Below are 12258 nucleotides of genomic sequence, written 5' to 3'. Positions count from 1 at the left end.
AGGACCTGGGCTCACCATGCAAGTTCCCCTCAGCACACCGCCCCGGTGCGAACAGTAAGAGGCCACGACCCCGGGGCCCCACTCTGCGCTGCGCCCCAGTCACGCGCCCTAATGCGCACGGACTAGCCAGCCCTCCGACCAGCCTCACGCAGCGCGGCTGTTCCCGCCACGCGGTCTGTAACCGCTCGTGCCGAGACGGACAAGCGCATGTGAAAGCGAGAGGAACGCCACGCCACGAAGCCACCGGGAGGCCAGGACCCCAGGGGCCCCCCGACAGCCGCTCCCGGGCACGTCCCAGACGCCCACATTTTCCTCCTTCTTTCCACACGGAAGGAAGATTCTCAAGAGCCTTGCATGTTTCCTTCACACCAGCCTACCGCGGGCCCCTGGCTTCCGGTCCCCGCCCTGTGCTCTGCCCCCGGGACAGCTGGCCGGGCTCCCTTCCCCAGACACACTGCCTCCGGCCCCGCGCTCCAGCCCTCACTGTCCCCTCCGCATTCCAGCTCCCGGCACGCTGGCCCAGTTCCCTCTGCTTTGTTCTCTCAGCCTCCTCCTCGTCCCTCTGCCCCGCGCCGAGTGACCCAAACCTGCGAGGACCAGCACACCCGCGGCCTCCCGCGGGGGGTCGGAGCCCAGGTCCGGCAGGGCCACGTTATGGATACCCTCTCACTACCTACCGAGCTGCGACGCACAGCATGAAACGCGCCCCTCTGAAGCCGGGGCTCGCTGGTGGCCAGCATGCCCATGAGGTTGCGCCGCCATCACCACTGCTAATTCCAGGCCGTTTTCATCGCGCCCACAACAAACTCCGCGCCCACTACCAGTAACCCCGCTGCCCCCGCCCCTGCCCCCGGCCCTGGGCAACCACTGGTCTGCTTCCCGTCCCTGTCCTGGACGTTTCAGATACATGGACTCACACGTCATGCCGTCTCCGTGGCTGGCTCCTTAGCACAAACTCGCCACGGTTTACCAGGCTGTAACATGAGTCAGCACTTCATTCCTCTTCATGGCTGAGCAATACCCCTCTATATGGATGGACCACATTTTGTTTTTCCATTCATCAGCTGATGGACATTTGGATTGTTCCTACTTTCTGGCTCTAGGGATCAATGCTGCTGTGAACACTCATGCACAAGTTTCTGTGTGAATGGGTGGGCGTACGTTTTAACTTCTCTCAGAAGTCAAACTGCTGGGTCATACGTGAGGCTGAACTTTTACGCTGCCACCGGCAATGTGTAAGGGCTCCGATTTGTCTGCGTTCTTGCCAACACCTGTTATTATCTGTCTTCTTGGTTGCAGCCTCCTCGTGGCTGAAGGGGCGCCTCGCTGTGCACTTCCCACCAATGGGGTTGAGCACCTTCCGCGGGGGAGCACCTCCCGACACAGCTGTCTTCCCCTCCCCGTTGAGGGCGCCCCTGTCCTGCCCTCACAGCCAGGAATCGTCATGCGCTCCCTTGCCATGGTCTCTCTCCCTTCCCGTCCACACATCACTGTGATGTCTGTTTGCATAAAACCGAATCTTACATTATCCTCCTCATACCCACGTAAAAATAAATGGCATCAGCAAAGTAAACTCACGAGCTGTTTAATTACTAGTTTCAGTTGCTAAAACTGTATTACTATAACTATTATTAGACTTACATTGATTCTTCCTTGGGTCCCGAACTGGCGAGGTTTTCCTGTTCCTTCATTTTATCTACAGCTTGGGCTTGTTTTTCTATTTCATTAAAGCACGTATTCGTCAGTTTCTGGGCTCCCAAACTTCCTTTTTTGGCCCCAAGCTAGAAGAGACACAAGATTATATTCCACCCAAACTGTTGGACGACTTTGTGACAACAGCCAGCACTTACGGCAGGCGCTGTGACAAGCACCTGACACCTGTTCCCTGCTCGGTCCTCGTAACTCTGGGCAGCGGGCGCCACTCTTCCCCCCAGTGTTCAGAGGAGGAGCAGAAACTCGTGCTAGTGAAGCCGCCTGACCAGGATCACACGGCCAGTTAGTGACGAAGGCAGGATTCAAACCCTGCCACCCGCGTCCGGAACGGCGGCTCTGAAAGGACCATGGCATCTGCGAGACCCACACACGACGCCCCCGGCCTCACCGGATGGTGAGACGCACTGCGGACAGACACGCAGCGATCCCAGAAACTCCCGGGGGCCCTGCTGACTGGGGTTGTTCTGTGGAATGTCACCACCAGCAGAAAGGACGTTAAGCTCCCGTCCTAGGAAATCTTCCCTGGGGATGACGCTCACCTCGCTGCACCAAACACGGAGGCTTCGCCCAGGCCACACTTACTACACGGAACACGGCGCAAAGTAAACAAACGTAAAACGACAAGGGAGGGTTTCTCCAGTGCGCACGTTATTCTAGAGCTGAGCTTCCGGGCGCTTTACGCATCATACTCACTCCTTTTTTAGCTTGACTTGGTTTCTTTTTTATGATGGAGGAACCCTCTGTCAAAAAATAAAAAGTAGAAAGTCAGACCAACAGAAATAATTTTTTCTATTTTTAGTGTTCCTTTTTAAAAAATTCTAAGACATTGTATATCACTCAGCGCTCCCCACGGCGGCCCTGCCTGCGCGCCGCCCTGCGCACGAGCGCGGTCTATGGGAACGCGGCTGCCCCAGGGCGCAGGCCTCAGCTTCCCCGCATCGCACCCGAACCAGAGGACGTGTTGTTTTAACACCGCCCTGAACAGAAATACACGGCCTGTGCCGGGCTCAGCCACCTCCTCCGCAAAATCTTCCAAAATTCATTTAAAATGTAAAGTGAGCCAGGCATCATTTCGTTGTGTACACACAACTAAAGCAGTCGGTGATATGCTTTTCCGCCCCCAGTGATATAGAGTTGACGTATTAATCAATAAGAAATATTAAGGCAGCCTATTATTTTAGTAGTAGGACTTTCCAAATTACACAAAAGTATATACTGCTTTTAGAGAAAGTTTCTAAAATATTGTTTTTTGGGTAAACTTTAATCACAGAATATATGTTTTATTTTTAGAATCATGTGTAAGAGACCCAGTAAGAATAAAAACTTAATTTTGTTTTACAAAGCTGAAAATGTGCTTTAACAGGAAAAGATAGTATAAAACCACAAACAACAAAAGATCAAAATCTTTAGCCCTCCTGAGAGAATGTCATTCCATTTCAAGCAGGAAAAACAGACCCACGAACACTTCCTTCCCACCACTGCTTCTAGGTTTGCGTTGCAGCGGCCACATAATCTGCTGCCAGCCCCCTACAAGTCTGTTATTACATGACGAGGAGACCTGAAACATTTCTAAAGTTTAGTTATGTTTCACTAAAGCAGTTGCTTTTCAATGACTGCAAAGTAATATGCACTAACTTCAGGCAGTACTTCCCTGATAATGAAAAATTAAAGATTAAGATCACCTATTATAAAATCAGAAGGAGGAGAAAATGCTAAGAGTCTCCGAGTAAACAGGGACGGTGGGGCTGCTCTGACCCCCGCTGATGCCGGGCTGCAAACCTAACATAAAGCAACATAAAACAGCAAATCGTAAGCACTACCAGCCGCCTCTGCCAGGTCCCCGGGCCGCTGTGGCAGGGCACAGCCGTCGAGCCGGCCGAAACAGAACGGCATGTCGGCTCAATACGATCTCATTAACAGTACAGATTAACAGTCACGGTGCCATAGACTCTACAAATTCTAGGCAGGATGCAAAGACAGGATTCAGCTTTTTCTTAATGAATCTCACCCTCCCACTCAGAATATCCTTATTCACATTACCTAAGGCAGCCTTGGCGGGGACGTTAAGATCTTCCACACTTGGTCCTTGCTCTGGTCCACCTGCAAGTTAAAAATGCTGACGTGAATGCAGAAAATATACTCATCAAACTCGCTTTTGAATATGTAATACATTGAACCTGCTAAGTACTACATATCTTACCTAATTTTGTCAACGAGTCCCTTTATTTTTCACTCTGTACCCTATTGTATCATTGTAAGAATTTTGATTTAAAAGTACATTAAAATAGAAGTGTATTTTTTATCCAGTTGCTTTATAGAGTAAAAATGTTAGTGGTCTCCCTACCGTGTGATCTCGTGTTTTAAAGTAAACTGTTCTGAGGCAGCTAGCATGTATGTGGACTACACACCCAACATAGAGTAGTATCTGGAAACTCTAACACCAACGATATCGACGATAGAAACCTAGATTTTCAGCTGCCAAGCAATCTGCCCTGTTTTCTAACTGACCTAAAAAATGATCCTAGTTAGGAACTCCATTACGTCTTTACTTAAAAACATTGTTATTTTAATTTCATTACTTTAAAAATGGGTAAACATAATGTACTATATCCATGCGATGGAATGCTATTTGGTCATTAAAAAAAAAAAAATACTGACACATGCTCCAACATGGATGAACTTTTAAAAAATTATGTTAAACACAAGAATCTGGTCACAAAAGACCATACATTGTCTGCGTCCACTTACATGAAATGTCCAGAACAGACAAACCCTTACAAACAGAAAGCAGTCTGGTGGTTGCCAGGGGCTGGGGGTATGATCAGGAGAGAATGGAGAGGGACTATTAATGAATATGGGGTTTCTTTTTTTGGTAGTTATATTTTATTTCTTTTTTTAGAGAAAGAGAAAAGGGGGAAGAGAGAGAGAGAGAGAGAGAGAGAGAGAGAGAGAGAGAGAGAGAGACAGAGAGAGAGACAGAGAGAGAGACAGAGAGAGAGAGGGACATCAGTTTGCTGTTCCGCTTACTGAGGCATCATTGGTTGACTCCTGTATGTGCCCTGACTGGGGTATCGAACCCACGACCTTGGCGTATGTGGACGACACGCTCACCAACTGAGCACCCAGCTAGGGCGGTACGGGGTTTCTTTGTAACGTTATGAAAATGTTCTGGAATTAGTGGTGAGGGTGGCCAACCTTGTGAATATACTTAATGCCACTGAATTTTATGGTATGTGAATTTTATGTCAATAAAGCTGTTATTTAAAATATGGCAGGCCCAACAGAGGAAGTGCAAATGTTCTATTTTTATAAATATTTAAAAGGTAAACTCTAGTTAAGGCTCTCAAACAGGCAAAGGAGGATGAGTGAGAGCAACGGTTTTTGTAGAAAAAGAATGACCACGCATTTACTGATTACCTACTCTGGGCCGGGAACTGCTTTGGGCAATGAACGGAGAAACAGCAGTGAACAAGGACACACCAGCAGGGTATTTAAGGCCTCATATTCTAGTTGTTAAAATTATGTTGTTCTCCCCTTTTTATTGTGCAATCCTTACGTTTACTCAAGACTGCACCTGGTCACCCAAATGCAATTCTGGATCAGGCCTTGAGATGGCAAGTCTCCCTAACTAACAGCTCCTTAAGTGAACTTCTGGCGCTGGATGGGTGGCCCAGTTGGTTGGAGCGTCACCCCACGCACCAAAAGGTTGCAGGTCGACCCCTGGTTCAGGGCACAGACCGAGGCTGCGGGTTTGATCCCCGGTGGGGGCACGCATGGGAGACAACCGATCGTTGTTTCTCTTTCTTCCCCTTCCTCTCTCTAAAATCAATAAACATCCTTGGGTGAGGATTGAAAAAAAAAAAAAACAGAAAATAATAATTCTGGATGGGGAAGAGACAGAAAAATGCTGTTACAAGTGCAAAAGGAGGGGGCATTCTAAACAATAAAACCTTTCTGGGGAAACTCTTCAGCAAAGAATGTAGCTTAAAAAATATTTACAAGGACACAACCTTGTTTTGCATTTAGTTTCCTTAGTTTTCGGTTAGTAAAACGAACTGAGACACCTGGACTTAAGAGCTTAGTGGGTCTCCCAAGGCAGGTAGCCTTCGATCTCCAAAGGCCTTTTATGCCACTACGTTGTAACAGTAACAACGTTCAAACGGTCGGCGCTCGGCGGTCTGTATTCCGGAAGGCACAAGCCCAGCCTCCCCGGTTAGTCAGCGGTGCGCTGGGATCAGGTGTCTCTTCTCCCCCGTGGACGATGACAAGCCCGTCACCAGCTCAGGCACACTGCTTAGCTTAAAAAGAATTCTTGTCCTGGCCAAGCAGCTCAGTTGGTTAGAGCGTCATCTTGATACGCTAAGGCTGAGGGTTCAATCCCCAGTCAAGGGACACACACTCAAAATCAACCAGTGAGTGCAAAAATAAGCGGCACAGCAAATCCATGTCTCTCTCCAAATATGAAGAAGTCAAAATTTAAAAAAAAGAGCTTTTAGGTGCTCACAGCCCAGCGGAAGGGACACATGATGGGCATGGGAGCGAAGAGACAGGCTAGTCCCTGGAGCCGAGGGGTGCTATGCCATGAGGAAGGCAACATAGCACAACACAGTTGAGGCTGGGTGCTCGGGGGCTCTCTGAGGAGGGGACGTGGAGCTGAGACTCCGGTACGGAGGCGGCCACGTGACGGCCAGGGTCCGAGTCCCGCTCCAAACCACACAGAAAGCACAGGGAAGACGTGTAGGCTGGTGCGGCCGCAGGGCAGTGGAAGTCGGAGAAGCCAAAAAGCTGGGGATGTGTCATTTGCCTTGTCTGCAGGCATTTAGGGTCATGTGCATGAAAAAGGGAATGTGAAAAAAATCACAGGTTGTAAACCATACAAAGCCAGCCACGCCAGAGCTCCTTGCATATTAAGAAACCAAGCTTTTTGTCTAAATATGAATTGCATTTAAAAAAAAAGATTTTATTTATTTTTAGAGAGAGGGAAAGGGAGGGAGGAGAAAGAGAAGGAGAGAAACATCGATGTACGAGAGAAACATTGATTGGTTGCCTCTCGCACGCCCCCAGCTGGGGACCCAGCCTGCAGCCCAGGCCTGTGCCCTGACTGGGAATTGAACTGGCGAGGTTTCGGTTCACAGGCTGCGCTCAAGCCACTGAGCCACACCAGCCAGGGCATGTTTTCTTTAAATTTTTAAATTTTTAAATTTAATCCTTATTGTATTTTTTTCCATTACCATTTAGACCCCTTATACCCCCCTCTCCCGGTTTTTTAAATGTAAGCCATTTATATGAGTATATTTACAATAAATACAATACTATAATAAAGTCACCAAATGTGAATCATTAAGTATCAACCATTCACAGAAGTTTTTAAAATTGAAATCTTACTTCCTTATTATAAAACATGCTCGTTATAAAAGTTTAGTTACTTCAAAATTGTATCAAAAGTACAAATCCTCCGTAATTTCCTCCTCCAGGCCAGAATTTGGGGTGTATCTTCCAGAATGCTTTGTGAGCGCGTGTGTGTTGTTTCTCTTTCTTACAAAAATGAGGTCATATTCCTGCCCAGTAATCTGCTCTGTCCACCTCCTAACCTGGCCTCTCTAACGGTTTCATAGCACGTCACTGAGCCACAGGACAGCAGTCGGGGGCAGCTCCCAAGACTACCTTCATTATTTGCTGCGGGGCTTTCCACGTTCCTTGGCGCCAAAGGAGATGGTTCTGGGTGCGCTGAGGTCCACCCTGTGCCACTCACCTGGAACAAAGTTAGAAAGGTCATAAAACAACAAATCAAATAATTTAAATAGTCACCTTCTTAGTACCTGGATTAGTGGGAAGGATATTGTATTAAACATGTCTAAGTCTCTGTTTCAATGCTCAAATTCCTTTTCTTTTTAAAAAATAAAATCTCTATTATGCAATAATTTTAGGTTTACACAGAAGTTTCTAAGATAGTAGAGTTTCTTCCTTTCACCCAGCTTCCTTTACTGTTAAAATCCCCATGGTGCGGCTGTCAAAACTAAGAACATGACCAGCTAAACTCCAGACGTGATTTGGATGTCACCAATTTTTCCTTTGACGTTTCTCTTCTGTTCCAGGATCCAATCCAGGATCCCACACTACACCTGTCACTTCTCCTTAGTCGGCCCCGGGTTGTAAGTTTCTGTTTTCCCTTGTTTTTCATGATCATGAAACTCCTGACAGGTACTGATCAGGTGTTTTGTAGCATGCCCCTCAGCCTGGGTTTGTCTGACATTTTCTCACGACAGGACGAGATTCGGGGAAAGAAAACCAGAGAGGCAGGTGCCCTTCTCATGGCTTCACGTCAAAATGACTGAACGCCAGCGATGCTAATGCTGAGCAGCTGGTGCAGGCGGTGCCTGCCAGTCTCTTCCTGGTAGGTTCCCGTTTTCCTCTTCCCATTCCTAGTCTTGGGAAGCTAGGCACTAAGGCTGGCCCCCATTCAAAAGCAGGGACACAGAACTACCTCCTGAACGGGGAGTATCGATTATACAGGATTTGGAACATTTCTGTAGGGAAGACTGTCCCTTTTCCCCATTTATTTAGTCATCTATTTATATCAGAATAGACTTACGGATATTTATGTCATTCTTTGGGTTACAATCCAATACTGTCATTTTTTATTTTGTTGTTCAAACTGTTCCAGCTCTGAACACCGGAAGCTCTTTCAGGTTGGTTCCCGAGTCCCTTAGACATGCCCACCCTCTTCCTGCGCCCCCCCTCCAGCACCTCCTCCCTTTTTAACTCTACAGGACGCTGCAGGCCGTCCGCCCCAGCAGCCCCTGTCCTACTAGCTGCCTCAGCCCCAACGGAGGCCCTGGTTCCTTTTATTGGACAGGGTATTGGGAAACCAGGATCTGGGTGCTGAGTGTGCTTATTGTACTGAAATGTCACTGTCCCCAAACCCTCTAGTGGACAGAGCCAGGCAATACACATATGTGGGTACTAACCCATGTACACACGTATCTAGAATCAGTTCATGTGTGTACATGTGTGTATAGACAGTAAAAAAACATGAATTCATACTAACTCTCCAACTCTAACCACACCAAACTATTCATTTCTCTCCTCTTCTTAGCCCCTCTTTTCTATTCCTAACATTTCTCAGCTACTAACTAACCACAGATATTCTGTGTCTAGTTCTAAAGTAAACAATGGCAAAGCTCACAATAGAACACTGTACTTTTTTTTTTTTTTTTTTTTACTGTTTTCTGTTCCTCACTTTTTTGATAACTATTTCTGGTAACTATTGACTGCATCAATAATAACATGTATATGCAAATTAAGTTATGATAACAAAAATAATCAAGGTTTAGCAATTTATGAAACTTTACATGTTTTTTTACTTGAAAATTAACTAAAAAATGGATGAGCAGCAGTTAGCAAACGGTGCCCTCTCCCCAGCGGGACTAGGAGGCCGGGGGGTGGTGGACAGAAGAGCTGAGGCTTCGAGTCGGAGGTCGGAGGTCAGCACACGTTTCCCTAAAGGGCCAGTCAGTAAAGATGTCAGGTGTTAGAGGTTTATACTCCCTGATCTAAGTGATTCGGGGAAAATCGCAGAAGGACCATGGCTTGTTGCCACTGCTACTATCAGGCCACAAAGATGAAGATCGTGAGACAGCATTTATTGATGGCTTACTCTGTGCTAGGTACTAATCACTGTTATCTGCATTAACTCATTTCATTCTTCCAACAGCCGTGAGATAAGTTCTAGTACACAGCCAACCAGGGGTGATGAGATTCTAGCTCCTATTAACAGTTGGGTTAAAAAAAACAAAAAGCTGTCCTCGCTGCCACTTCCAGAGCTCCGAACTGAGCTGTGGCAGACTGCCAGCAGCCATCTCCCAGCTTCCTGGGCAGCGAGGTAACGGGCAGGTGACCAGCTTCCCCAGTGGGACCCGAGCAGAGTGACGGGCGCTCCCTCTAGGCTTTGTCTGCAGGAGGACGGGGCCCTTGCTTTCTGGGGGTCTGTTCTCGTCCCACTGCTGGGAAAGGCCAGGAACTGGAGCGGCCACCGTGGGCCTTGAGGCGAAAGCCTCATGAAAACAACGAAACAAACCCCTGGGGCAACCCTGGCCGGGTCCCTCGGAACTGCTGATGCGAAAGTCACGCCTAGCTTTGTGTAAGCGACTCCGTGCCAGGCTCGTTCAGCCCAGCCGCTGAGCCTGGATCCCAACGGAAGCAGTTTTAAATGCGCACCCTTTGCAGGCTGCGAGGTTGTGGAGAGCAGAAGAATTCGTACCTCGGGAGAAGCATGCGAGGCGAAAAAGTCCTCCTCTTTCGGGCCAGGGGACAGAGGCGGAGCCACACAGCTGTCAAGCCACAGCTGGAAGAAAACGGAAGCCCGTTGGCGTTTCCCCGGCTCCGAAGGCTTTACGCCCCCCGCTCCCCTTCTGGAGACCCGCGTGCTGCAGGTCGGCGCTTCCCGTTGTCATCGAGTCGGCACGGGCCTGTGCGGGACCCCTGGGCGCGTGTCAGTAACGCGCCGGCCCCGCCGGTTTTGCCTCCAAACCCTGAGGGGGTCACGGACAGCCCCGAAAGGGACTGCGGGCCTGAGCGCGGGTCCCAGAGGCCGGGGAGGCCCCGCGTTTGTGGAGACCCTCGTTGCTACCGCACGTACTCGCCCTGCTCCGCCCGCGGCCTCCCAGGTGAGTTCTCGGGGTGCTCGTGACCCTTCACAGGCACGTGCGGAGCAGCAAAGGCCCAGAGCCGCCGCACGTACTCACTCGCCGCCGGGCGGCGCGAGGCGACACTCGGCCTCGTCTCGGTTCACACCGTAGAACAGCTTCCTCCCCGGGGCCTATGCGTTTAGCGCCACGGCCTCACATTGTTGTGCTTCCCGCAGCCCGTTTCCTGGGTTAGAACGGCTGCGGGGTGCCCGCACGCGCACGGCCATGACGTGCCCCGCGGGGAATACAGTCCCGTCCAGGCACAGGGCTGCTGGCCGGGCTCAGCGCCGCAGCCCACGGGCCACAGAGAGTAAGGCGGCTGTCAGCAGTCGCACGGGTCCAGTGCGGCTGTGCGGTGACCAGGGGACGACACCCTGGCCAGGGCGGCGGCGGGAGCCTGGCCCTGTCGTCCCCTGGGGGCGGCTTCAGCAGCGTCCGGGCGGCCACCGAGAGCACGCTGCGCGGGCACCCCGGCGCCGCCGGACGCTGCTTCCTGCTCCGAGAGCCCCGCTGGGACGGTCTCCCGCTTGGGGCGGTAGCACCTGGGCTACAGAAACGACGCTCGGAAGGAGCCATCCATCGGGCAGGGCCGCGCTGACGTCAGGGCCGCGCTGACGTCATGCTGTGTTATGTCAGTGCCGCGCTTACGTGAGGTCCTCCCTTAAGCAGGGCCGCGCTCACGTCAAGGCCGCGCTTACGTCAGTGCCGCGCTTACGTCATGCTGTGCTTACGTCGGTGCCGCGCTTACGTCATGCCGCGCTTACGTCAGGGCCGCGCTGACGTCATGCTGTGTTATGTCAGTGCTGCGCTTACGTCAGTGCCGCGCTTACGTCGGTGCCGCGCTTACGTCAGTGCCGCGCTTACGTCGGTGCCGCGCTTACGTCAGTGCCGCGCTTACGTCAGTGCCGTGCTTCCGTGTAGCCTGGGAGGCCAGCGACTTGATTCTGTCCCTGTAAAGCTGGGCCGCGCGGCTGCTGTACTTGGCGTTGGTCTCGCTGGTGGCACAGCCGTGCTGGTGGAAGAAGGACGACTGCGGAGGGAAGCACGCGGTTACTAGACAGACGGCAGCCCGCTGCGCACAGGGACCCCAGACGTTACTCTGAGGGGTTTTGAAAATACACACCGTCCTAGTGGGAACCCAAACCGTGCAAAGCACGGGCGTTTTAAAGTAAAGTTTTCCTTGTAAAAGGGACTGCCTTCCACAGTCGGAACGTTACTATTTTGGTAAAACTGGACATAAGCCTCGAATTAAAAAATGAAATAACTGGCCCTTCTTGGCCCCAGTAAACCACCTCTGTCACTCTAAACGTTATTTGCGGGGGTGCTTTCCACTCGGGACCACTTTTCATTCACGAGAAACCCACTCTTAATCTGTATCCCAGTAAATCGGAGTTTCTGACAAACCGGTCCGGAGCCGCAGCGCTCTCCGCCGTGTTCAGCGCTCCTTACCCAGCACCGCCGCGCACACGCGGGGGCAAGGGAACGCTTCAGCAGCGGCAGCTGCTCCCAGCCCCCCATGAGGGCCCGGGCACAGGGTGCAGTACAGAGTCCGTGTTTTACTGGAAGGCTGTCCCGAAGGCCTATATAAGCAATCCTCTTACTGACCCCATCTGATGAATAATGGCATTGCGCACCCACAAGTACCAGATCCTGTCGTGGGCTCTCTCGGTACCATGCCATTAAATCCTCGTGGCAGCGTCATCGGACGTCACTGTTACTACCTACACTTTGCAGACGGGGAAACTGAGGCACGGAGCGGTTCAGCAACTTGCCCCACGTCACACAGGTGAGTGAGAGGCAGAGCTGGCACGCAAACCTGAGTAGGACGTCTCCGCCTCCCCTGCTTGAGTGGAACGAC

The 12258-nt window shown here is 50.7% G+C and overlaps 1 protein-coding gene across 1 annotated transcript in view; it reads right to left on the bottom strand.

Annotated features, from left to right (window-relative positions):
• The window catches only part of ARFGAP3 (ARF GTPase activating protein 3), a 45266-nt gene that overhangs the window by 21107 nt on the left and 11901 nt on the right, over positions 1–12258 (bottom strand). Inside the window, exons 4-9 of the mRNA XM_090272305.1 lie at positions 11299–11430; positions 9974–10057; positions 7378–7465; positions 3754–3813; positions 2407–2453; positions 1642–1781 (exon numbers count right to left, since the gene is read on the bottom strand). Coding sequence (XP_090128431.1) covers positions 1642–1781; positions 2407–2453; positions 3754–3813; positions 7378–7465; positions 9974–10057; positions 11299–11430 — 551 coding nt within the window. The remainder of the gene's footprint in view (positions 1–1641; positions 1782–2406; positions 2454–3753; positions 3814–7377; positions 7466–9973; positions 10058–11298; positions 11431–12258) is intronic.

The sequence above is a fragment of the Furipterus horrens genome, unplaced genomic scaffold (assembly GCF_987537825.1).
Source record: "Furipterus horrens unplaced genomic scaffold, mFurHor1.1.pri manual_scaffold_4, whole genome shotgun sequence".
Lineage (NCBI taxonomy): Eukaryota > Metazoa > Chordata > Mammalia > Chiroptera > Furipteridae > Furipterus > Furipterus horrens.
Note: the sequence above shows the minus strand (reverse complement) of the source record. Positions and strands in the feature narration are given on the sequence as shown.